This window comes from Haliaeetus albicilla, chromosome 14, assembly GCF_947461875.1.
Source record: "Haliaeetus albicilla chromosome 14, bHalAlb1.1, whole genome shotgun sequence".
Taxonomy (NCBI): domain Eukaryota; kingdom Metazoa; phylum Chordata; class Aves; order Accipitriformes; family Accipitridae; genus Haliaeetus; species Haliaeetus albicilla.
In genome coordinates, this window is record NC_091496.1 from 36,243,208 (window position 1) to 36,271,042 (window position 27,835).

At 38.2% G+C, this 27,835-nt stretch overlaps 1 protein-coding gene across 3 annotated transcripts in view; it reads left to right on the top strand.

Annotated features, from left to right (window-relative positions):
- The first annotated feature begins 329 nt into the window (after positions 1 to 329).
- The window catches only part of USP15 (ubiquitin specific peptidase 15), a 72,861-nt gene continuing 45,355 nt past the window's right edge, over positions 330 to 27,835 (top strand). Inside the window, exons 1-4 of one of the 3 annotated variants that reach the window (XM_069802271.1) lie at positions 330 to 497; positions 17,863 to 17,990; positions 22,830 to 22,960; positions 25,666 to 25,792. In XM_069802271.1, the coding sequence (XP_069658372.1) occupies positions 409 to 497; positions 17,863 to 17,990; positions 22,830 to 22,960; positions 25,666 to 25,792 (475 nt within the window). In that variant the 5' untranslated portion in view covers positions 330 to 408. Of the gene's footprint in view, positions 498 to 17,862; positions 17,991 to 22,829; positions 22,961 to 24,968; positions 25,029 to 25,665; positions 25,793 to 27,835 lie in introns of those variants that run through there. The other 2 variants (XM_069802269.1, XM_069802270.1) reach the window with 2 other exon arrangements.

The following is a 27,835-nucleotide window of genomic DNA, read 5'->3' on the forward strand; positions in this document are numbered from 1 at the left end:
CCGGCGGGCGGGTCTGAGGCCGGCACACCGCAGGCCTCGGGGCGGACCGGCCGAGCCACCCGCGGCGGCCGGGCAGGGCCGGAGCGCACCCCGCCGGTCCCGACCCCCGCCCGCCGGGGCGGCCTCCGAGGCGACGCCGCCACCGACAGACCCCCCCCCGCCCCGCCGGCGCTCCGCGCATGCGCCTCCGCTCGCGGCGCTGAGGCGGGAGACCCCCTGGCCGCCAGGGGGCGCCGGCCCGCGGCGCCTCGCCCCGTTCCCCTCCGGTCCCCGCCCTGCGGATTGCTGGGAAGGAGGGGGGGGCGCGAGGGCGGCTCCCGGCCGGCGTCACTCCCAGCATGCAGCGCGGCGCGCTCCTGCCCCTGCTGCCGCCGCCGCTGCTGCCGCCGTTGCCGCCGGGGGGAGAAGATGGCGGAGGGAGGCGCGGCGGATCTGGAGACCCAGCGCACGGACGTCGCGGCGCTGCTCAAAACCGCGCTCCGCAAGGGCGATACCTGGTGAGGGAAGGGCGGAGGGGGGGGTGGTCCGGGCTGATCGGCGCGGGCGGCTCCCTCCGCCCCCGGTGCCGCTCGGCTGGCGGAGGAACCGACCTCCTTTCCCTCAGCTCCCCCCCTCCCCCCGCTCCCGGGGGCGGCTCGGCTCCCCGGGAGAGGCCGGGGGAGGGGGGGGCGGCCCCGTTCCGCACACAAACACACGTTTCCCCCCCCCCTCCGCCCCGCTTCCCGCCGCCCGGGTCCCTCGGCCCTCTGCCCCCGGGAGGGGACCGGCCGCCTGGGTGCGGCGGGCCCTCGTCTTGGCCCGGGTTGCTGGCGGCCGGCGGGGCCGGGCCGCGCCGCTGAGGCGCCCGGCGGGGGCAGGCACCGAGGTCAGCTCCCTGCCGGGCGGCGGGGGAGGGGAGGGAGCGGCGTGACTGGCGGGGCGCGGTGCCGGATGGCGGCCGCGGATGGCGGCCCCGCACGACGAGGGGCCCGGAGGCCGCGGGGCGTGGGGGGCCGGGGGGCTTGCTGGGCCTTCGCGGGGAGAAGGGCCGAAGCAGGGATTGAGGCGGGGGAGGAGAGCTCCGCTAGCCGGCGTTTCTTCCATTCGCCGGGCTGCCGAGAGGAGGAGAGGGCCGCGGCGTCACCTTCAAGTTGTCAGAAATCGTATCTCTACCCGGGTGGGGTGCCCCGAAGGCCGTCCGCGGCCGTGGCGAGCCCTAAGTTTAAATTTTATTTTGACAGTGAGCGGATTAATTGCCCAGGAAACAGCCCCCGAAGGTGCGCACGGGCCCTTGTGGTACCTGTTCCACAGCGAGCGTTTAAAAAGATGTCTTTTCCTGGTCAGTCAGAAAATATTTTGCAGTGTGCATTACAGATTGTCAACAGAACAAGCCATGGTTGAAAATAATTAGGTGATATAAACCCCTCTTCCTGGCACGTATTTAGTAACTGAGCTTCTGTAGTTGTAGTTCTCTGAGGCTAGGAAATGGGCCTTTTTTTTTTTTTCTTTTTTAAGGAGGGGGGGGAAGAAAAGGAACTGACACTTTTTCCACCACTCAACCTCTTCATCTCTTCCTGTGTGAAACTGTCACCCAAAGACAAAGGCTGAAGCGTTTACTTACTGAAAATTAAGTATGAATGCACGAAAGTAGAACTTGCCCACCTCATTTCAGCTGTCATCACTCACTGTTCCAGTTCTATAAAAGACTATATTTAACAGTGTTGATACTGCAGCATGTGTCAGAAGCATACATTCTGATGCATTATTCAAATACTGCTGAGTATATGTTCAGTTTTGGCATACGAACAGACTGCTCTTAAACTGAAAAAGTATAAGCAACAAGAAAAGGGAAATCAATTCACATGGTAGTGTTGAAAATGACCAGCAGTAGTAAAAGGATACTCAGGCTTGTAGTCTCGTAGGAGGTTTGGGTTTTTTTATGGCTCTGTTCGGTACTTCCCGAGTACTAAAAAAAATGTCTGAAACAGTTAATGTTACTCAAAGTGAAAGTAACTTTATGACAAGTTTACATGATGGCTAAACCAGTATGTTTACTGTGCTGTAATTTTTTTTTTTTAGTATGTTAAATATTTTAACATGAAAAAATCAGTTAAGTGGAAAAAGCTACTAAACATTCTCTGAAAATAAATATATGTAGCTGTGATTATGACACTGATATTAATAAAGTGTTTTAAGGCTGAATAAGCTATGGCAAAGTCCTATGAACTTTGACTCATGAACTATTAAATCTGGGTACATAAATGTGTATACATGTGTGTTCATAGGATTAATACTTAGAGCTATGTATTTAACTTCACAAATTAAGGGGTACGGTTAGTCCAAATGCTTTTTTCAGAGGTATTTTGTCAATAGCTTTTTGATCTTTTGGGGCATCGGTAAGGAAACAGAACTGTTGAAAGTGCTCCAAGTCATGATTCAGAACTGCAATTTTCATTCATGCAATAGTAAATATTGCTGAAAAAATGTGAGCAATGCCATATCAGCTCGTTCTGTTTGAGCTTTAAAGCACTGAAATACAGTCCTTTTAAAATTACTGGCTTATACTGAAAGTCTTTTCCATGCTCTTCAGAATTTAGAGTGTAGAGTACAATAAGCTATATAAGAAAAGTATAAAGCTTTGGGAGTTCCCTCTAAGAAAAAAGGAACTAAAGAATAAGGCAAAGAGAGGCAAGTCTTATATTATCTACAAAGAGGGCATTGAATTTTTTCATTAGTTCTTCATGTGCACTGCAGAGAGAAAGAAGTGAAACTGACTTGAAATGCAATGTTTTTAGAATTAGAGAGTGGAAAAGAATTGATAGAATCAGGAAACATTTGAACAGGCAGGATAGGAAGCTGTAGAATTTGTTTCATTGGATGTTTTTAAGCGTAGCTTGGGGATAGTATAGATTAAAATATATTGCTTCAACAGACAGGCAAGGCTAGTGTCTTATGACTGTTCTGTCCTCAGGGACAAGATTTTGGGCTAGTTTGTCCCAGTGGTCTTTTTTGCATTCTCTTATGGGCAATTAACAAGTTAAATTATTAAACTAGGAGAGACTGAAGATTCTTCCATCTCTCCATTTGTCTTATTTTTCTAAACATACATTAAATAAACATCAAATTTAAGCTTTTCCAAGAAAGAACCTCCTTCATTTATCAGTTGTTTTAAATAGTGTTGATTACTTTTACTAGTGAATTCAGCATAAAAATTACACTGTCATTCCATGGAACTTGAATTATATGTAAGTCTTTCTTCTTGCACTATTTTCCAAAGGACCTTTAGGTTCTGTGGTTGAAAGACCTAGAATTCTGTTTTGGAGGAGGAGAAATGCTGTATTTCGTTGTATATCTCTCAGTTTTAGGATCTGATACGATTACTTCTCAGTGTTTTGAAATTCTACTGATGCTTGGCCAGTGAGGAGAATTTTTATTGTGTGTGGAGATTCTAACCTCTCATTTAGAAAGACAAAAAATATTGGTTGTTACAGCTGCAGACAAATTTGAACTCAATCAGTGTCTTCCTGTATCTACTCTCAGAAGTTGAAGAGCTGTTGATGTTCATCGATTTTTTTTTTTTTTTTTTTTAGCCACTGTAAAATTTGCATGACCAGCTGGTCTTGATGATGTTATTGAATGCCTTTGTACCTGCAGTGATATTCTTGAGAACTTTGCCAAGTTTTTCTGTTTTTACAGTGTCACTGAGGTACAGTTTTCAGTACTGAAAGTTATTGATCTTGAAACAGTTTTCTTAAAGAGGTGATGAAGACTCTGTCAATTCTTGTGTGTGATGACTTCTTGTGTGAATATCTGTAATTTCCTCCCCATATTGAGGTATAATTTCTTGTCTTTACCTTTAAGACCACTTCCAGCCCTGCTTTCCCTGTAGTTCCTATTTTTCTGTGGCTCGCTTAGTCAGAGATGTTGTCTCAGTTACTTAAATATGACATTACAAATGCTTTCATACTCTTAATTGTGCTACCTCTTACACACATTGGCCCTCGGTGGTCTAGAATGTGAGACCATGTTTCTTGGCTTTAAGTATCACCTGCCAGTAAGTGGTTATAGTGGGTCGTAGTGACTAATAATGGCTAACAGCACAGCCTTAGCAGTCAGTTTCACCAATTTCTCTCTCTCTTTCTCCCAGACTTTCCCCACTGTGTTTCTTTCATCTTTTGCTTGCTGTAGCAATTTGTGAGCAGATGAGAATATAGATGTTATTTGTATTTTTAAAAGCAGTAACTTGGAAAAGAATCAGGCTGTTACAGTGGACAAACAACTATCGTGAGGAGTTTCCGTGGTGGCTAAGGGAACAAATGCAATCTTCAGATGTTTGAATAGACAGTACTGAGTAGCAGTACAAAGATGTATTGTGTACAGTAATATATTAGTGAAACCATTCATACTGTCCAGTTCTGGTGTCTGCACGTTACAGAAGGTGTTCATTTGGAATGAGTTCAAAAATCTCAAAATTTAATAGGGAAGGCAGAAGCCTTGCCTTTCAGAGAAGAGCTTTAAGAGCCTTTGTCTGTTTTGATAGAATGTTGAGTCCTGTGCTGAAATACTTACATAAGAAGATGATGTCTTCTAGGATAAGGATTTTGAGAGGCGTAGATAAAGATTTAAGACACTACCTGTAAACTGAAGCTAGTCAGGATTAGACCAGAAGGGAGATGTTGATTTCCAGCCCTGCTAGCCAATGAATTTTGGTGCCAGTCATCACTTTACAGAGTGATGAGATCGATTCTTAATCTGTTCTTGATTTTTAAGACTTGCAAATTATGAAAACTACACAAGTATAGTTTTTTGAGTTCTTTCAGATGTGTCTCTGATACACATCAATTCTGAAGCTCTGGTGAGTCCAGAGGGAATATTGTTGTTATCCATTGAGTACATTTCTTGGAAGGTGAAGAAAATATTCACATTTTTTGCACTGTGAGAATTTTATTGGCTGTTTAATTGTAAAACTCAGTCACTAAAGAGAATAAGTAAAAATTTAAGTGGGGTGAAAATCCTTCCCAGTGAATGATCAGTAGATCTGAAAAGTTCAACCTTAAAGGATTTCCCCTCCAGAAGTGTACTGAAAGAATTTCCCCCACCAAAAATGTATAAGCATTTTAATTCTGGTTGCAATGAAAACTCATGAATCTTGATGAACAGGCATATATAGCCCTACTTGAAAACCCTGCAGTGCCCGTCATTGATGATAACCTTGATGCTGAAGTGCTTAGCTTTAATAGCATTTTACACTGTGGTCTTCTCAGTGTTTTCCACGTCTGATCATCCATCATTGTGCTGTACATGAACAGAATCTAGATTGAACATTAATGGAAGATTTTTACTTGATTTGACTGAGAGCATGATGAGATGTTGCAGACCTGCACCTCCGTAACATTTGGAATAATATCCCCTGCACCTCCGTAACATTTGGAATAATATCCTAAACTGTTCTGATGGCTTCATATAATGAGAAACAAGGAACGCTATGTTAGCATTCCAAGGATAGAATGGAGCATTGGCTGCTTTTTTTTCCAGATGAGGTTTAAGTTACTGATTTTTGACTTTAAGACCTTGTGGTTGAAGTTTTGTGTTAGATTTATCTCACTGCATGTGGAATGGCGCAGCATTTCACCAGCAGTCTATGAAGATATACAAAATGTTCTGTTTTAAATTCTTCTGGGAGAATACTTGCAATGGAAGTGTGTACATGCAATTTTCTTCTGATAATTGATTAGGCAGGGTGAGAGCATGTTAAAATCATGTTTGTGTCAGGCTTTTGCCAGAAAGTTGGAAGTGCAAACATTGACTTAGGAGTTAGATTTTTTTTAAAGAAAATTCTTTACTTAAATGGAAAATTTGTAAGTGTATACAAAATACTTACATGGTTAATGTTCACACTGAAATTTTAAGCTAAAAATGGAGTCTGTTAATTTTGGCTGTATAAGGCTTTTTGGTCAGCCTCTTGATGGTATGTGTGAAGTGCTGCTTAGGCTATTGTTGCACATTGTGAGAACTGAATATGGGGAGCTGTAGGGAGAATTTGACTGATAAGTTGACTTGAAATCATCTCAGTGCGTTTAGTTCAACAAAGCTTTTATTTCTGAAGAGGAATGTGAAATATTTAGACTAAGATTTCTTAAAAATGGGAGCTAAGCGATATATTTTTTTTCTCTCTTTGATCCCTGGATTTTTTTCTTGTGGATTTACCTACACTTTGAATAAAATGGTGGTTTGGTTTGTATGTGATAAGAGTACAATAATTATCATCATCTTGAACTTTCAAGAACTTGTTAATTCTGAAACAACATTTCATTTTGAAGGCATCTATTAATCATGAGTGTACTTAGTCAAGCAATTTTGGCTAGCCTAATCAGAGTAGAAATACAGGTACAAACCCGTTCTTACTTTCTTATTTTTATAGTTGCAATTGTGCAAGAACAAAAATGGGATGCTGTGACTTTAAACAGGAGTCCTAATTTGCTTTCAGCAACAGGGTTGCTCCACTTTGTCCTCAGTATTGCTTAATCTGTACTCATGCACAGTGAGGAGGGTAAAAAAAAAAAAAAAAAAATCCTCCTCACCTGTCTCTCTGGACAATTTGCACAGTTTTGCTGTTAAAGGCGAAATAGCATGTGTTCAAAACTTATGATGTCCCAGCAGTACACAGTGATGGAATGAGTGTCTCTCTGTGGGGTGTCCTTATTGCATATCAAAGCTAACGGTTTCAATTTTGAAGTCGAAGGGCTGACCTATCAGTCAGTATAAATCAATCTACGTTACGTGTTGTTTAATTCTGTCTATATATAACTGAGGAATGCATTCAGAGCGCTTTTTACAGCAATGGGACATGCCAAGATCATAGTCATACTGTTAAAATATTTTTTTATCAGCCTGAGTGTTAAGGTAAAGAATGAATGTGTTGTACTTCTGTGATGTTGATACTGTGTCAATAAGGTTTGTTAAATCAAAATGTGCAGTAAACCACGGGTGAAGTTAAATTACATCAAAAAATTACAAACCATGGCAGAATTTTAGAAATCAATTAGCAACTCTCCTGCTAATACTGTTATTTTCTTTTGAGCAAACAATCTCCATACATGGTCATGTAGCTGTGAAATTTTAAAACCTGTGTAAATTTATTATCTATTTTTATTATTTGTTGAATTTCGTTTTCAGAGACGAAGGTGCATTTACAAGTGTTGTAATAGCTTCGTTCTTTTGTTCTTGTAAGTTAATGTACAAATGCTATAAGTAGTCCCATTTTGGGCTGCCCTAAGTCTCTACACTTGATCATTCATAATGATACAATCTTTTGTTGGTAATTTTAATTGACTGACCCAATTATATTGGGTTTGCATGGAAAGGTTTTGGTAGCGGGGGAGCTACAGGGGTGGCTTCTGTGAGAAGCTGCTAGAAGCTTCCCCCACGTCCAATAGAGCCAATGCCAGCTGGCTCCAAGATGGACCTGCTGCTGGCCAAGGCCAAGTCCATCAGCAACGGTGGTAGTGCCTCTGGGAGAACAGATTTAAGAAGGGGAAAAAGTTGCTGCTCATCGGCAATTGCAGCTGGAGAGAGGAGTGAGAAGATGTGAGAGGAACAGCCCTGCAGACCCCAGGTCAGCGAAGAGGGAGGGGGAGGAGGTGCTCCAGGTGCCGGAGCAGACATTCCCCTGCAGCCCGTGGGGAAGACCATGGTGAGGCAGTCTGTCCCCCTGCAGCCCAGGGAGGTCCACAGTGGAGCAGATCTCCACCTGCAGCCTGTGGAGGACCCCATGCTGGAGCAGGGGGATGCCCGAAGGAGGCTGTGACCCCGTGGGAAGCCCACGCTGGAGCAGGCTCCTGGCAGGACCTGTGGACCCGTGGAGAGAGGAGCCCACGCTGGAGCAGGTTTGCTGGCAGGACTTGTGATCCTGTGGGGGACCCACGCTGGAGCAGTCTGTGCCTGAAGGACTGCAGCCCTTGGGAGGGACCCAAGCTGGAGCAGTCTGTGCCTGAAGGACTGCAGCCTGTGGAAGGGACCCATGCTGAAGCAGTTTGTGAAGGACCACAGCCCACAGAAAGGACCCACGCTGGAGCAGTTCGCAAAGAACTGCAGCCTGTAGGAAGGACTCATGTTGGAGAAGTTTGTGGAGGACTGTCTCCCGTGGGAGGGACCCCATGGTGGAGCAGGGGAAGAGTGAGGAGTCCTCCCTCTGAGGAGGAAGGAGTGGCAGAGGCAATGTGTGACAAACTGACCCCAAACCCCATTCCCTGTCCCCCTGCGCTGCTGGTGGGGACCAGGTAGAGAAAACTGGGAGTGGAGTTGAGCCGGGAAGGAGGGAGGGGTGGGGGGAAGGTGTTCTAAGATTTAGGTTTTATTTCTCACTATTCTACTCTGATTTGATTGGTAATAAATTAAAAACTAATTTCCCCAAGTCAAGTCTGCATTCCCTGTGACAGTAATTGGTGAGTGACCTCTCCCTGTCCTTGTCTCGACCCACGAGCCTTTCGTTATATTTTCTTTTCGCTGTCAAGTTGAAGAGGGGAGTGATAGAGCGGCTTTGGTTGGCACCTTGCGTCCAACCAGGGTCAACCTGCCATGCCAATATGAACATATATTTGGATATAAAGCATGGATAAGGTAATTGTTTTTTAATATTTGAATATTTTGTATAAGAGTAAAAGGACCAAAATATTTGTTGCTGATATGCCTATATTGGGAAAGATAATAAAATAAGTACTCTGTAATTTTTAGATTATATTGGAGAAATTCTAAGTCCCGTAATTGATGAGAACACAACCAGGAACCAGACTAATGGCCCTTAATCACAGAGATGAGCAGTCCTTTGTAAGTGCCAGAAATAATCACCGTTTCATCCCACTTCAACATGACCCAAAGAATAATAACACCTGCAGCAACTGTTTCTGAAGTGTTGTTGTCTGTAGGGGCTATGTGAGGTTGGAATAACTGATCTAAACTCACCCTTAAGACAGATGTAGTCAGTTTAGTGTCTTCAGCTGAAGCAAGTTTAAAATAGCTGTGACTAACTTTTTAATGTTGGTTTACAATATTTCTAAACAAAGCTTGTTTGCCTCTAACCATGAGAATGAAGTAAAGGATCACATGTTTTTATGTAGCTTTGAGGAATATATTCTTTTACAAGAAAATAATAACTAAAAATAGTTAAAGGTCAAAAGTAATCTGTGCTATGAAAACAACCTGAGTGTAGGAAAACAGGAAGAGGAAGGTAGGTTGAAATGTTAAGCATTGGGCTTTGTAATTGTCAATACTTGTGAAGAAATTGTTCAAATCAAAGAATTATATAAAGAGAAGTTATGCCCAAATCGGAATAGAGTATTGACATATAGCTTCTGTATGGAATGAGCTAGATATGACCAACAGTTATCATTGCTTTTCGAGGAAATGAAGTGATGTGTAATATCAGAAGATATCAAGGAACATTCTAATTCTATTTTTCAACCGCTTTGTGTGATCAATGGACTGCCTGAATTAAGGCTGGAAGATGAGCAAATGCAATCTGTGAGGACCCTCAGACCTCAAGGCCTTTTGTCATCAGCTGCTGCAATAAGAATGTTGTTGGAGTTTATATTTGCAGGGTTCAGAATTTAATTTTCTATTTCATCCTCTGCAGTGATAACACTGAATTAATATGATATCAAAACTTGTGGTGTATCAAAGGGAGAACATACACTTTGGTAAAATACGTTGTTACATGCTCCATTTGTCATTGCATGGGTTTTCCACGTCTTTATTATCAGAACAAATGCCACTGTTGTGGAATGTTCCAAAGGTATTCTGCAAATTTTGATACGTTGCATGTCTGCAAAGGTAGCGAAGACCTTGGTTACACAAGCTCCTCTTGTGCTCTGGAGGGATATAAGGTTTCCATGGAATTGTAGAATATCTCAAGTTGGAAGGGACCCATAAGCATTATTGAGTCCAACTCCCTGCTCCTCGCAGGACTACCTAAAGCTAAACCATATGACTAAGAGCATCATCCAGATGCTCCTTGAACTCTGACAGGCTTGGTGCTGTGAACACTACCCTGGGGAGCTTGTTCCAGTGACCGACCACCCTCTCAGTGAAGAACCTTTTCCTAATGTCCAGTTGAACTTCCCCTGATGCAGCTTCATTCCATTTCCTCATGTTTTATTCTGTATTTGGCATTTCAGGGGACTTGAGAGTATAAATTGTCCCTTCCAGGTTATAATCTCCTTGAGACAGGCAAGAAACATTTTGCGGATGAGAGCAGATGTATCTTACGAAGCAATCTGAAACTCTACTCAGAAGTAGACACCGAGTAGTGCAGTAGGCCAGTCTTGAACTGGGAACATGTTCATGAACATGTTGCATAGTTGTTTTTTATTCTACTTGCTCAAAGAACATTTAGATCTCTTTAAGGATACATAGTACAACTAAGAGAAAGTGCCTAAAACTAATTAAACTGTAGAAATATTTCCAATATTATTAATACCTGAAATACCATATTTGGGTATAATTTTCAGCAAATCATACATGCATATTTTTGCTTACTTTTAGGTAAAGGTTTGGGGCTATTCTAATATTTATGTATTTCTGTTATCAACTTGTTGACTCTAAGTGACTTCAGCATAATCAAACTTGGTTGTACTGTTTTCATCAAGCCATTTGAGGTGACTGACTTGTTTGAAATGCCTATAAATGTCAAGCATTTGCAGATTTAATCAGTTCACCTTGCTGTGAAGTTGTCTTAGTTTTTAAGGTTTGCCCCTCAAAACAGCGTATTTAGAAATATGAGACAGTTCTCTCCTTCAGTCTCTACTACAAATCCTCCAGGTGTTTACCCCTGAAGATGGGTTGGTTATCTTGCTCACTAGCTTGATGACATCTGAGAGCGCAAAATTTGTGTTTCCTGTTTGAGTGAAATCTTGATTCCATCAGAGTTAAGTAACAAGCATTTCTTAATCCTAGTTTTAAAAAACAGATAGGCCATATTTTTTAACTTTGCTAAGGTGTCCTGGGGTAGCTTTCTTAGTCAGGTCCACAGTTCAAAAAACGTACTGTTAACATTAGACTGGTTTGGAACTCTTTCCTGCATTAGGTAATAATAACAAAAGCAAAACAAGGTACCAAGTTTAATGTACAGACATTTTATGTCTCTGTTTTACTAATGCATTGTACGCTACTTTTGTGTCTGGGACAACACATATTCAGTGAAGTGTATCTGGTCTCAAGTGCATGCTACAAGTTTTTAATAATTTTCCCCTAAAAGTGATCAAGTCTTATGTAAGAAATGAGGTTTTAGCAGATGTAGTTCTGTTTACTTGAGGTATGTCTTTTCCTCTTAAATTACTCTATGTCCCTCGTAGGTAATACTTAGTTTTCAGGTGATTGATTGTATCATGGATATTATCACATTGATGAAAAGATAAATTAAGTTGCCTTCTTAGGGTTTCCCTTCTCTGTTTTGTATAGATGAGTAGTCTTGTTGATCTTGGTGAGAATGCTATATTGAATGCATTTGTAGGATCAAAAGCTACAGTCTATAAATTTCTGATTTTTACTTTTCCCCTTAATGCTGAGAAATCTGTTTTTTAGCTATGTTAAGTGCTTTAGCTGATTGATCCCCAAAGCTGAGCATGGTGTAATTGCAATTTTTTTTTTTGCAGTATATCCTTCTCGCGTAAAGATGAAGGAAGTGTATGGCATTTGAATGCAAATTTCCATTTTCTCTAATCTTATTGGAGAAGTAGTGTTTCATTTATTGATTAAAAACAAGTTCTTGTAAGGGGAGAAGATTACAGCTAGTGCAAATGTACTCCATAGTAACTCAAAATAACTTCTCACCTGTATCAGATTTCTGTTGAAGTAAAAGTAGCAGAATGCTCATTAAAATGCCTAATATGTATAAAATGTGTGTACATACATGTGCATATGACTGCACATACATAGACGTAGCCAGTAGTTCACTATAAGAATTCACAACAACAGGGTCTGTTAGCATTTTTTAAAATGTATTACTTGGCTATATAAATTCAATAAATCCTTCTTTAGCATGTAATGTGTGTTACCTCAACATTGTGGTAAACTGGTCTACTGAGTTTGTTCTTAAGAATATCTGTCTGAGAATAAAGATTCCATACTTCTTTAAATTAAGAAGTCTAAACAATATTGGTAGATCCTGAGTCAATTAAAAGCAGTTATCTCAAAATAGAAAATAAATTCATTACAGGACTTACATAAGTATCCTGCTTACCTTTGTTTATAAAGGATGTTAAGAGCTGAATATTGGGAAAGTGAGGCAGTACTTTCTAAGCTGTAGTCTGTGGTGAGCAAGTAGTTCACTAGGCTGTGGTAAGATGTATAGTGCTGTATCACATCTATAATATTTTTGTTTCAGGATTGATTATTAGAGTATGATGTGGTCTGTAAGAAATCCTGAGAACTGGCAGTGGCTGATTTGCTCCTTATCCTAAAAAATTGATCTTCCTGGTTCACTCTACTTAAAAATCAGTACAGGGAGATAGATACATACTGCTTCATATTACAAGCAGTATTAACCAAAGTATTAAGCTTTGCCCCTGAGTACACACAGATGTCATGATCTTTCCTTTTCAGTCTCTTCATTAATCTTCAGTAGAATGCATCTTGCAGAAAATGCATGCAAACTCTTATTTGTCTGAAAGTAATCAGTTTTAATTATGCTTTACAGATATTAACTTAGTTTTTACAGTTGCAGAATTCATTCTCAGAATAGTGTTTTGCACCCATTTAGCTTCTTTTTTTAATTGTTCCTCTCAGCGCTTTCCATATGTCCAAAATACACTAGTTTAACAAAATACTACTTAGTGAATTCAAGTAAGAAAACAGGAAAGGAGAAGATAAAAAGACAAAGTAATTTAAGTAGCTTTCAAATTTTTGGTGTTCATGTATTCTTCATTCTGCTTTTTTATATTGTACTACTGGACACTTTGCTCAGAGAGTCTCAAACTTGATGTGAATTTTTTAAGATTTGGTTGTCCTTCAATATTTTCTTTCCAGAGAGGGAACTTGACTGTGCTATTCAGTTCTTATCACACTTACATATTTGGTTGATTTATAGGTGACCTTTCAACTTTTTTATGTTAGGAACATTAATCTCTTGTTTGGGTGTGTAAGTACAAATACCTAAATTTGAAGAGAAGTGGTGTAAGTTTTTGCACTTTGTGTTAGGAAACAGAGATGTTACAGCTTTTCAGTTAGGGAGAACTGTGAAGAGATACTGCAGAGCAAAATTTGGTTGGTGGCAAAATTAATTGGATGTGGAAGAGTAGAGTTGATGAAGTGTTGAAATAGGTAATGGTGAACATTTAAAATCTGGAACAGTGGACCCCAAGCTCTCTTGCACTGTTAAGTCCAGTTATCAAAATTTTCTATTAATCACTATGTTACAGGTGTATGATCAGACATTTAACACAAAGCATTTGAAAAGTAATATGGTTCTACAGGAGCAGTAATTTGTTAAGCATTAATTAAAACAATGGGCAGTTTGCCTATATGATAATTTCCCTTCTGTGTAAAATTATAGCTTTGAGTTTCATAGTTCATTCGAATTTAGGTCAAGAAAGTAGAGGCCATGAGATGGCGTAAGGGACAAAGCTGGCAGGTTTGGTGGTAGAATGGCTGCCTGAGGGTGACTGCATTCATAACCACATGCAGTTATGGCTGTTGTGGAATAGTGCTGGATGGCCACAGCGGAAGAGAAAGGTGAGGATGCTGTTGGCCTTGAGTATGTTCATAACACTGAAAACTTTGTGCATAAAGCAAAAGGCAAGGGCATATCAGATTAATCAAATTCGATATCCCTTTTTCCATTTATTAAAGAAAAATTAGTCAAATATCAAGAGGCTGTTGTAAAAGGAATTGGGATTTGTACAGGCAGAGTGAAAGAACTGTTTTTTTGTAAACGTGGGAAGAACTGCTGCTGCTTGTACTTGAAAAAGAAAAAGACACAAATACCAAGGATTCAATTATAATAACATCAGGCTTGTACTGGCAGACTCAGGGTAAAGGAAAAATTATCTTTAATATCAGACTCTATATTCAATTATACATGCACTGTGTAAAGTCACTCCATTTTACATGGTCATACCAATTCAAATTTCCATGGTCGAGTGTACTGTTTGTTTTTTCTCTTCCATGAAATAGAAAATAACACTTGTTTAATTGCAACAGTTAGTTATTTTTTGGTGAAAATTTGTTTGTAGAGATCTGATTTTTCTTTCTTAATTTTCAAGTGGACTATCTTTGTGGTGTTCACTGAATTCTTAAATTCTTACTTATGTGATCTTTAAATTAAATAGGCTAAATTGCCTATTGCAGGCTTTTGTCTGCTTTATTCTCCTCCCCCGCCTCCCATTTCTGGGTAATAGATGAATGTGGCATACCTTGGGCATGAATTGGATAGAGAATCTGTTAGAGAAAACACTTTAAAACCGTTCTGCGTTCACTGTTGAGTCTGTACCTCTGAAAGCATTCTTGCCTTCATTGAACTAGATCATATCTGAAGACATCTGCATCTGCCTAGTGTAGAAAAGGAAGCACGTTACCTCTGTAAAATTTAAACCTAATTTGTTTAAGTTTTTTCTCTCCTTCTACTGCAGTATTGCTTAGGAGGACTTTATGATAGTAAAAATATAACTGAAAGCTTCTAGTAACAAACATACCAAATATTTTAAAGCATACTGGGGAGCTGTTATGATGTTGCTTCACTTCCTCTATCTATTGCGTGATGGCAAACACGATGTTTTGAAGGGGCTGGGCAAGTTTTAAAGTTTGTATCTTTGCTTTCATCTGATATTTTAAAAATAGTCATGCTTTTTTTTTTTAATTGAATGCATGTTTTAAATGATAATGCCAAGTTTTAAATTATGTCTAGGTAGTCACATTATATGCCTGTTTGCACAAACTGGTCATTTTTGATAGTTGGAGTTGTTTCTCATTTAATTTCACAACAGTTTGAGGTTTGTAGTTTCATAGGTTTTGCTGTAGTGATCATTAAATTGGCTGCTGTGTTAGAGAACCTGAAAAGTTAAGTTCAGAAAAGGCTTTCACGTAAGACAGTAGGGCTTTACTTGGATACTTTCTTGTGTTGCAAAATGAGGTTGTCTGTACACAAAGATCTGAATTATTTTGAGAAGTTCATTGCTTTGTTAGGTAGTTCTTATAACTTCACTGAACAGCATAGACAATGGAAAGTGATCAAGAAATCAGTACTCTGAGTTTGATTTTTGAAGTGTGAAATATGTGTGGGACTAGAACTTACTAACATTTGAACTAGAAAAGTTTTGCCTTTTTTCATCATTAATAAAGTTCAAACCTGTTTATTTTTGTAATAGCCTGCATTTTTATCCTTTTACTGTGTTTTATGCCAAATTTCACCATCTTTAATGCAGCTTAGCCTTGTTCAGTCTTGTTTCGTATTACATTCTGAATATGCTCTAAACAAAACAAAACTTGTAAAGGGAATTCTGCCACAAAACGGAAATAATCAGTGCTAGGCCAGGCTACTTTAGAATGATTCAATATTGTAAAATCATAGTAATGTTAAGTATCTCATCTTTCTGGACTAGGACTTCAACCATGCTGTTTCATTACCGATTTGGTGGGATACATTGTGCCCAAAACACCCTGTAAAGTCACTGTCTGTTTCTGAGTTTGGTCAGAGTGGAAAAGGGCATTTTTGCAGCAAAATACTTTTCATATACATTTCCTCAGTAGTGTTTAAACCTAAATTTTTTTCAATATAGTTTTGGTTCAGAAAGCAGTTTGAAGCTATTTTCTGACTGCTTTGTTAAGTGTTTAAAATTTCAGAAAGAAATTGTGTGTTGCAAGTTCAAGGACAAAGTTGTGTGCAGAACAGTTTCAGAAGAGACAGTAATTGGTACCAGTTGATGACTCTTGAGCAGTAGTAACAGGTTGTGGTCGTAGAATAGATACAAGACCAAGTGTTACTCCGTGAGATGGTGAAGGTACATGCTCCAGAGTATGCCTGGCATTGGTGCAGTAAGGGAGAAATTTGGTCCCTAACCAGCATTCTTGTACTAACAGAACTATGTCTATAGTAGTTGAGACACAGCTCTGCCTTTGCTATTTATGTTTGCTTAGGGTAGTTACAAGCTAAGGCTAGGAGTAATTTGTTCACACACTCATAATTACTGTTGATGTAATATTTTGAATCAAGACTGTTTACCAAGTGAATTAGGGTGCTGTTGTCACAGATGTTGTAAAGTTGCCTTTGAGACCTTAGTCTCTGATGTTTTTGAAGAAATGTAAGGGAAGTAAGTATCCAAAAGCCTGTGGTGATCTTATGTATAGCTTTCTAAAGCCTTCTTCCTCTTACTTTCCAAAGGACTTTTACTTATAGATTCACACACTTAAGAGTACATTCTGTAGAAACTGAAAAACTGGGCTTATTGAGAAGAGAATCTGATAAGTTGACTACAAAGGATCCCACTTACTCAGTACTACTCAGTTGTAATGCCTTCTTTACCAGAGGTTTGCTAGCAGTACTGCTGGAGACTGACTCCAGGCTCGATCTGTGTGTGTGAGAGAGAAAAACTGGACTTGAGAAGAAGAAATAAGTCAAGACTTACAATTTGTGCTTCTAAATGATGTAACTATAATAAGAATTAACAAACTTAAGATACATAAGGCCCCACTAATGGTTTGGGTTTTTTTAAATCTCTTCAGTAAAATGTATACTCGAGCAATGTTTTTGTACCTCTTTGGTTACAAGAGTTGTGGGTGCTGTTTTTGTTTTGTGTTTTTCCATGGCGTTCATGAGTAACTCCTGCAGAATGATTGCCTAATAAAGCTATATATATATTAGCAGGCTAGGAGTTGAATCACCAGGAAGTTTTGAGATGTCTTAAAGGCTCAATAGCATATTATTGGTATGCTGCAAATAAGAGTTCAATAGTCAAATACTGGAGAAAAGAATGACGATTACCTATGATCTTTAGTTTGACCTAGCGTTTCATCCTGATAGCGATACTCTGACATGTACTAGGTTAGTAACAAAAGGGTTGGTACAGAACAGACAGGAGGAGATGGGTACTTTTAGGAAAGAGAAATAATGAAGGTGGTATCTTTAAAAAAAAATAAACAGTCTGAGGATCACTGAACAAATTTGTTATCTTAATCTTAAAGAAATTCTGGACAAAAAGATACAAAATGTAGGTATCGCTGCACTTGGTAAAAGCCAGACTGGCAACAGTTTAATCTGGGTAGAAATACTGTGGAGCTGAGTTTAGAGATATCCCTTTATATGGAAGTGTGAAGTTGATAATTATATGTAGGATGAACATCTAGTGCTGCCTCAAAAGCAGAACATTTACTGTATGTGTTGACGCTGACTCAAAGGAAGAAAACACTTAGACTCTGGTTCTTGACAGGACATCAGAGTTCTAAAGTTTTTCAACTTGCATATGAATTTTATAAATAAAACTTCAGCAGGAAAAAATCTTTCACTAAAAGTTCTCTCTCATTTTTTAAAGGGCTATCTAATTATAAAGATTTAACTTGAATCTCCTGAATTCACAAATTGAGAACAGGAATTAAAGCTGATGATATTTCATCCTAAAAAGGGAAATGCTTTTTGAGCTTGCCATTCTTCAACTTCTGATATGCTGTATTGGCCATCTTGCAAAACTGTACTTGCCCACCGTGATTACTGTGATCTTTAATTGCCCATGGTTAAAGTCCTTGCTGGTAGGACATGCTGATAATGGTTAGCAGACCAGACAGAAAAACATTCTCCATTCTGCAAGGCTGATGGATGCAAGTACCTTAATATGAATTAATCAGTACTGTAGGAAGTGGTAGCATGCCAATAATTAACTTGTTTGTCTTCTTCCATTTAAGGTACCTAGTGGATAGTCGCTGGTTCAAACAGTGGAAAAAATATGTTGGTTTTGACAGCTGGGACAAATACCAGATGGGAGATCAGAATGTGTACCCTGGTCCTATTGATAATTCTGGACTTCTTAAAGGTAACTTCTTCTGACTGTGTAATAAGCCAATACTAACATTTAGTACAAATTTGTCACAGATTGTTCATCTTTTGTAGTTGATAGTGTACATGAATCTCAGTATTTATGAAGGTGAAACTGTTTGTTGGTTTGTTTTCACACTGTGACAAGGGAAGTAGAATAGATTTCCCTAACAAATTAAAAATTTTAAATAAAATTAGTGGAACTTCTTTGCAATGGTTACAGAATATTTAATAATGTACAAATTACTGGTTTATAATGATATTTTGGAATACTTCAGGAGTTAAAATTTAGTCAAGTTGACAAATAGCTAGCCTGAGTTCACTAAGATTTTTTTTTTTTAGCTTAACTAAATTGGTTGATTTAAAATAATATTTTTAACTTGAACTCTAAAATTTAATTTTGTAAATGGGCCCCAAGCCCTTACTATGATTATGGAACAATTGAGGAAGAGGTATTACGCAGTTCAGTGATAATATAAAGTGGTGTGAAATGATAGAGGATAATTTCCTAATTTTGGGGGGGGTCTTCTGAGTATAGTTAAACTCTCTCACTGTTACAATTATTCAGGTTTGACTGACTTTTGCTGAACTGTAGTCAGATTTGTGGACACAAGTCTCAGAATACTTTCCCAGGTATTTTAATCTTTAGGTCAAATTCTGTATTTAATGACCAGTATTGAAATACCATTAGAGACATTAATATTTAATCTTCAAAATCTAGTGGATACAAAATCTAGCAGATAATTGGTTTCCTTCTTTGCAGTTACAGGTAATACAATAGTACTGCATAATTTGTTTGCACATGGTAATACAGATCTTTACAACTTCATGAGATTTATGGTGATCTCTGACTTTCTTAATTCAAAACTTCTCAACCGTAATTAATATCATTATTTTACAAGTTAAATATTTAAGATGATTGCCTCTTTCATAAGACTTGTCACACCATGTTGCAGTAGTTGTCAGTGTGAGGGAGTGTGCATGTCTGACAGGGACTAGTATCAGTGCTTTTGAAGAAGGTGCTGTATCGATGTATGCACGTATATGTTCTCTTCCATCCAAAAACTTAAAGGTCTTTTTGCTCCAGGTGAGTGATGTGTTTTGTTTTCTGAAGTGTGAGGATCTAGATCTTTTGTACGTTCTTGTAGTAAATCTCGCAGTGAGGCAGGCATGTTCAGCTGATACTTTTCAGTTGAAATTAGATGTAGCAGGATCTTTTTATCCTCAGTGAGGCAGCATCAGCTTATTCTCTCTTCTGTGTCTACCCACTTTAAAAAAGGTGATTTCTAGATGTGCAAAGCACTGTGTTAGTTGATCTGTATTATTTATAACTTAATCTACACACATGTTCAGATTATGTTTAAAGTTACTGTGGATGTGAAGCCTGTACAAAATCTAAATCTAGCTGTCCAAATCTAAACGCATGTTAGCCATTTTGCTAAAAGCTCCTGAAAACCTGTATTCTTACTATCGTTTTGACACTGTGCATACCCCTTTCAAAGTAAACACAGCATTGGGGTTTATGAACTTCACTTTTTGCTCATTCATGGTTCTAAAACTATGGCTCTGCATTGGCAGTGATACCATGCATCCAATTACTGTCTGACATCTACTGTTCCTGTGTGAAGGCAGTTTTAAAATTAAGGGCATTAGTGCTCAGCAAATAGTAGCTGTTACCTTCCCCTGCTACAAAGCAGCAATCCTCTGTACTAGGTTTCCTATGTAGCATAAACTGAACCTGAAAATGCTTGGGTTTTAATCCTATCTTTGACATGTCGTATGCACTAGTTGCTCTCATACTGCTCTTCTTAAGTGTTAAGTCTGAAAATTTGCATCTGATTTAAAGAATATAAAATAATCTAAAAGCGGCATGCTTTCTCAGATACTCTGCTGCACAACCCAGTGGTAAGGAAAACTATTATTAAATTCAAGAAAGACTGATTCTAGGAAACTGAAGCAGTGTGTTGTGCTTATGTTACTTAAATATTGTTCCCTTATTTCCAGAATATTTGGATGAAATGGGAGCAGTGGAAAGTAACAGGCAGAGATTTCAGTTAATCTCAACATATGCAAAAATGTTGCTGTATGTAATGGAACGCACATGTGCTGTCTTCAGAAGAGATATGTAGACAACTTCAGATTAGCAAAGCAAGCACAAGGAAGTAGTCATTTAGCTGATCATAGAAAACCGTGTTGCGTATGAGGGACTGAGTCATCAGAGTCAGGGGACTTCTTTGGAATAAGGTTCTGAAAAAATTACACTGGAAAAAATGTTGGGGATTTTAGAAAGAATGGAATCCAAATTATATCTTCTCACTATAAACTCCTGTAGCAATATCAGATCAGTGCAGAAATACAGTGTGAACTTTTTAGAGAGATACGTGGGCCTGAGGATGTGTTTGTGATTTCTCCCCACACCTTGCTCCCAGTTATAATGAAACCACCATATGCATAGTATTGAGTGGGCCAAGTAAGAATTGATAGTGGAAGTTGTGAATTGTTTCAGCAAATGTTTCTTGGATATAGTTCTTGCATATAGATTTTTTCCTAATCAGTCAAGACAGTTTTGAACCAAAATTTGAGTCTTGAAAATTGTTACTTTTAGGATAGGATGAAACAGACTGAGGGGAAAAAAGGAAAGTACCTTTTAAACAAGTGCATTGATTGAAGTCTCATTTATTAGGTCACATTTATTATATTTATCTCCATGAAGAACTGAATTTTTATTTACCTGTATGTTCACTGAGATGTTTATGTGAAATTCCATTTTACTTTTTGCTTGAGAAATTTATGTACTCTGGCTCCCAAAGTAGAATCCAAAGCCTGAGGTTTTCTTCCACTTTCCTTTGTTGCCTTCTGTGTTGCCCTTTTGTTTTTTTCTTGCTAAAATTGCAACAAATACTTTGGCTATTTCCGAACTTGATTATCCCTTTTTCTAAAATAACTTCATGATTCTAACACTTAGCCTGGCTGTATCTTGGGGGTTTTGTTGTTGTTAGGGGTGTTTTTGTTTAGTTCTTCCCACATTGACAATTTTTATTGGGGAAAGTGCATGCAAACCATATTGTACCTTCTTGACTGCATGAAGTCATCTCTAAACTGCAGGGATTACATATTATGGAAACAGTATCTTTTTGCCACCTCTGAGCAGCTAGCTAATGGTAGTAACAAATATTGTACACTTAAACTACATGAACCAGAACAGTATGCGTCTCCAATGTTTTGCTCACACATCAAGGTACTTAGCTGGAGAAGGAAAGGGAGTCACCACCAGTGTTAAAATAGTAAGAGCAGAAGCAAGCTGTGCATCCTTCCTTGCCCATATTTTCACCATTTAGGTGACTAAAGCAAAAAGCATTGCTTTTTTCCCTTATTTTCCCTTAAAACCAGAAACCCTTTAAACCAACTGAAGGTATAGCAAGTGCAGGTAGAGTAGGGAGATTTCTAGAGTCTTTGTAAGCTGAATCGTGTTTAATCTTCCCACCAGGAACTGAACACATCTCTTAAACATCTCTTAAATGTCCTCAGTAGTGTTGCCCTCCTACAGAAAAGGTCATGTTGAAACATGTTTTGTTAAATTCTTATTAAAAAAAAAAAAAAGGTGTTATTATTAAAGGACCTTTAATTTTTAAAGTGTGCCTCTTTTAATGCTCAGGATAATATTTTTTTAATTGAAGTCACGTTATGCTGTGTTTGCTGAATCTGTCTGTACAAAGGAGAAAGAAGAGAAGTACAGAAATACGATCACATGAGAGGACCTTAGTGCTTTTCATAGGTGCATAGCATGCGCTTATTTTTGTCCTTGCAAAAAATGTAGGTAACAATATTCATTTTGCTTAGAAGTATACTTAAAAAAAAAAAAGTAAATCTGAGAGGAAGGCCAATACTTGAAGCAATTTGAGATTATTTAAGGTTACTTTTATGCTCAGTTTTAATTGTGCAGTGTGTAATTCTGCAGTTTATTCACTTAGGACAATGAAAATAAATAGACTGTATATTTATTACAGTCTATTTATTCTTTGTACATAGTCTATTTATTTTCATACTTCATTAACCTTGTCATTCTGATTTATTCTTTGGAGCTGAATGTGTGGGTCTCCCTGTTTGATCTCCCTCTGTACAGAGGGATGTTTGCTGGCCTGTAGTTAGGTACTTCAGATGGAAAGACAGCTGCCCTAATTGTCTGAGGCGCACAATGGCTCAGGTCTGGAATCACCTCTTACGCATATAGGATAGCTGCTATCTTACTCCTGTAATAAGGATTGAACCAAAGCTAAAAGCATGCTACTTACGTAAATAGGTTACCAACTTGTACTTCTTTCAAGTGTTGCATCTCACTGTCCCTGTGAAGAATTTTGTAGGGACTGTGTTTCCAGAGTACATAGTATCCTTTAAGTAGGAGGGTTGTACCATGTTATTTTCTCAGTCTGACATGGATTGAATGACTTCAAACTTTGTCTTGGATCTGCTGTAACTACCCATTCCTGCGTTTTCAGTGAAGGATGCAACTGTAGCATGAAATGGAAGTATCCATGGTGATGGGGGAATATGTGCGAAGTGGGTAGAGAAATGGATTGGTTTCTCTGAAGGCTATGGTGGTGTGTGGTAACAAGTTAGGCACTTATGATTGCATGAGGATACGGAGTTGTCACTTGGGTTCCTGAGTGCAGGAATGCTACCAGTAATAGGTGTGCTATGCATGAACTGCTTTGAACACCATAATACTAATAACTGTGACTTGGAAATTTTTTTTTTTGCTATTTATATGAAAAATGTTACATTAAAAACTCAAGTAACAGAATTGCAGTATTCAAGTAAAAATATCTTTCTCTTACAGATGGTGATTCTCAGTCTCTCAAGGAACATCTCATTGATGAGCTGGACTACATCCTTTTGCCAACCGAAGGCTGGAATAGGCTAGTTAGCTGGTACACACTGATGGACGGCCAAGAGCCAATAGCACGCAAGGTACTCTTAAATTATCCATTGGGATGAATATGATTCAGATATAGTCCTGCAAATATGCAAGAGTTGCACAGAAATTTATTAGAAGATTCTAAGTCCTGGCCTGTGATAATCATATAGACAACTTCTGCCTTAGTTGCTTATAGATACCTAATTCTTACTCAGATTTTAGGGGCTTAAGTTTTTAATATTGAGAAATGAGGATGCAAAGGATGTAATACTATTTTTTTTTTTCTGGAAGTAAGCCCTCTAATATTTCAAGAAGAACTTCATTTAGAAGCTTGTAAGTCTATTAATGCAAATGATTTTGTAATTAAGTATAAAGCCCTAAAACTGTATTGACTATGTTAGTGAAAAACCTAGCTCTGATAATGTTAACACTGTCAGAGTAATTGTTGGTTCCTTTTCTGATGAGCACAGTCTTCTGTGTTCAGCAGCTTGCTAAGGGAGTTTTTTCCTTTAAGTCAAAAGCTTACCTCAACACGGGTACTGTAGTCCATGATACGGTGGATACTGTGGCCCTCTGTCAGTATGAGATACTTAAAAATTAACATCTTTGATGTTAATTTTTGTTTGCTCCAGCATATACCATCAGTATTATTAAGGTGATAGGACGTTTTACCAGTTTATTGATCAGGTAATTTGTTTGTATTATTTCTTAAGATATTCAGGTTAACGATTACAGTTGCATCCTCACTGGACTGAATTACTTAAGTTTTAAAATACACATTGGTATGTTTGCCATTTCTAAATTGACCATTAGGGCATATTCTTTCAGTTACAGGGATCTTTATTTTAATTCCTGAAAAACTGCTGAAAGAGTATTATGATTAGAATTTAGTTTGATATGACTTCTGGTGTAATACATCTTTTTTTTTTTTTTTTTTTGTCCTATGACATGAGTGTGGTCTAACTACGTGCATGCTGGCCATTTACTTGAAGTGCATTCCTTTCAAACAAATGCCAGATTTAGCTATAGAAGAATTTTGTGTCTTCAAGATTCATTTGGTCAGCAATAGTAGTAGTTTGTTGTGGTTTTTTTTAACATTCTCTTTAATGCAATAAAAGAGATCTTTTTTTAAAGAGACATCCCTGGAATGTCTCTTTCTTTTTCTCCAGTTCTGTAAGAGCTGAAATCCATTAAAATGGCTCTCCTTCTTTAAAGATATATCTGTTATCACCTTGTTACTGTTTTTCCTGAAGATGGATTTCAGCAAACTGAATGCTCTTCCATCATCATGGTAAAGTAAAAGTTCTGTAATTTTTTCACTTTGGGGGGAAATTGGAAGGAGAGAGAAGGGAAATTTGAGTAACTTGCCTTCTACTTGGGAGGAACTAACTGGAAAAATACATGGAGTATAATGAGAGGCCAGGTAAACTGGCATAGCTTCATTCTTTTCTGCCAATACGAACAGTAGTTATCCTCCGAGATGCATATTCCAGTTCAGAATTTTTCTTTCTGATGCTTTTGTCATTTGTTCATGATTCTTTCTCCTGTCTGCCTTGATGTTTTTTCATAGAGGTGGGATGATACTTTTCGTTCATCCCCTTTGTTGCGTCAACTTTTTTTGAAACATGGATCCAGATTTTAAATTGGTAAAATGTTGTACTTGATCCATGTCAAATAACATTTTGACTTTATGTAATACGATGTGGTAATACTGCCACTACCGCGTCAGTTTTATTCTCAGAACTGTCTTAGCCATACTGCACAGTTTTGTTTACTGCCAACTGTTTTGTTGTTACTGTAGTAGCTGAAAACCTTACTAAGCTACTCAAATTAAGATGCATTTTTATTTAAATGTCATGGTTCGCAGTCATTAAAGCTAAGGCAAACTACTGAACAGCAGTGAAATCATTCACTAATTTTTTTTTTCCTACTGTACATGCATACAAGTTATATTTGTACAGCAGATAGCAGATCTCTCCTAGCAATTAGCTGGTGGCTTTTTTTTTTTACCGTATTTGTCAGATGTATCACATATCAGGCTGATGGTTATTTTTGGAACAGTCTACATGACTAAGTACTGCAGTTACACTTTGGAAGATCAAAGGGAAAAACATTTAAGAGGTGACCCTGAATATTTTTTTATACATTTTACTTTTATAAAAAAAATTCCTGTATACTTAACTATTTTGTAATAGGTGTTACAAAAATGAACATATAATAAGCATCTGTTATAAGTAGGTGGAATTTCAAATGAATATATTCATTATCAGAATATAAGTGGAAGATTTGTAGGTCTTGTTTAAATACAGGATTTGTTTAAAAATGTGATATCCAGATTTTAGTAGTGTGTATTCTGTTTCTGATAAGTATTCTTTAACTGTGAAGACTAGTTCTTCATGTTTTGATGAAGTAGCATACAATGAATGTGTTTTGAAATAAAAATAACTTCTGGTGGTTTTGATCAAGTATCTTATCTTTTGGTTAAGTATGCGTATTTGTGATTTTCCCCGTACTTAACACTTTGAAATTCATGGTGGTGTTATACATGGGTAAGACAACATGATCATGGAAAAAAAATTACTTCTTAGTTTACCCTATTTCTAAAAAGTTATAAGAGAATTTTAGTTCTAATTTTTGGCATTTATTAAGTGTCTTACATTCCCTGAACTTCAGTTTCTTGAAGACTTCTGAAAAATATTTTGAAGTGTGTATATGAAAACATGTTTGGACTGATACCTGATCCCAATCTGTTTTTCAGGTCGTTGAACAGGGTATGTTTGTAAAGCACTGCAAAGTAGAAGTATACCTAACAGAATTAAAGCTTTGTGAAAATGGAAATATGAACAATGTTGTTACACGAAGATTTAGTAAAGCTGATACAATAGGTATGCACAACTGTTTTTAAAAATATACGATTGTTACTTGTTTAAATAGTGCTTGGTAGCAAGTTCTGAATAAGTAAGTCTCTAGGTAAAATGATAGATGGGTATGGTAACCATTAAAAAGGATGGGATTAGTCTTGTTTGGGTCAAAATGAAAAGTTAAATGATTTGGAATATTTAGGATTTTTAATACAATTAAAAAAAATAATTGTGTATTTTATTATCTAGGCATCTGTGTTAACTCTGAGGTTTGCGCTTCTCAGGAAGTGAACAGTGGGATGTTTCTCATTATCTTTATTGGATTCCGTAGTACTTTTTGTTGTCTTTTGGTGTGTAAGAAATGTACTTTTTTTTTATGTGTTTCTATTCATGTCTTTCACTAGCCAACACTTTTGAGTCATACATATATATATATAAAGAGAAGGGTATATTACAAAACAGAAGAATGAATTGAATTTATAAATTAATGGCTAAAGGTGACCTACAAAGGCACTATTCTTTGGGCTGTGAAGTGGCAGGCTAGGCACAATCTTTTACAGTAACCGAGTCCTGTATTAAACCTTTAACTTACCTTTATAGTTATTTTGCCTGCTCTTTGACCATTGTGTCATTGTTTGAAACCATATTTTGATAACATTTGGCTCTGAAAATAACAATCAGAACATATGCAAAGATATTGCCGATCATTTAAACTCTATTTTTGGTGTATTTGTGCATGTATATCTGAGATGAGAGTCTTTCAATTAGCTGTATTTGTGCAGTTAAAATTGTACTTTATGCCCTTGGTGCTTTATGCCCAGCCATTACTCTTTGTTTACATTCTTTGACAACAATGTAGTTTTTTCAGGTTTTGCTTCTCTTTACATTATGGGTAGTGACTTATACTTCCTACAGTTTAATTCTTTGCAGATTGCTTGCTTTAAAAACAGAATCATTTTACATCGTTAAATTTTAATCCTTAAGTTAAGTAATATCTGCTTCTATTAGAGTAGAAACTTAAAAATTACAAAATTTGTCCTTGAAACAGGGCTTCAGTGTTGCATGTTAATTGGCCTTTTTTGAGATCTGGTTTAACTTGGGAGATGTACTTCATTATTCTGTAAGCAAACCCAGAAACTTAGAAAAACCAATTTAACATTATCCTTCCCTGAGGACCAAATACAAGGTATTTTGCAGCTATACTGAATTTAATTGTATCATTGGAATTATAGGTAATGGTTGAATTTCTGATATTTTCTTTTTCTAATCAGAAGCAGGGCATTTTGGAATGACTGTTACTTGGAGATGTATTCATTGTTTCTTAGCAGAGAGAGAATTACAGTTGTGAGAAAATTGTCATAAAGGGTAATGAGAAACAGCCAGGCTCACTGGCAACCCCTTTGCAGACACTGGCCTTACTTGCTTTCGTGAGATGTGGATGACATGCTCTTGGAAGCCTTAAAACACGCCTTTTCTGAAGCTGAATCTTCTTACGCAGAGCACCAAGCAGGGCTATCCTAGCCAGGACATCCAAAAGAGTTTGTATCTTAGAAGAAGAGCTAGAAAAATTAAACCCGCTTTTAAGAGTGAAAGAATCGTTGATCCCTGAGGTTTTTCTCTTATCCATTAATAAGATGGTGATTCCCTGCCCCCCCTCTCCCCCCCCCGGTCCATACCTTAAGTGTATTTAAGGTAGTTCTGGAATTCATCAAATACATAGCAGAGATACTCATTATATCAATAAATAATATACAAGAGGAATCTCGTAGAATCTTGGTTACTTTTCACCCTTCCTTGCATATGCCAGGGATGCATTTTCATTACGGCTGCAGAAGACTTGTAGTACCAAAGACTCAGTATCAGCCCCTCTGAAGTGAGTGGGCATAAGGTACTATGGTCTTTTCAAAAAGTTTCAATTTTTCTACCCACCATAATTGATTACATTATTTACTGCCCTCAAAAGATCCAAGGCAAGACCTTCCTTAATTCACATAAACAGAGAAAGTTTTGGAGCAACTTAAATACTCGGAGCACAATATAATATTCACCTACCAATCTTCAAATGCG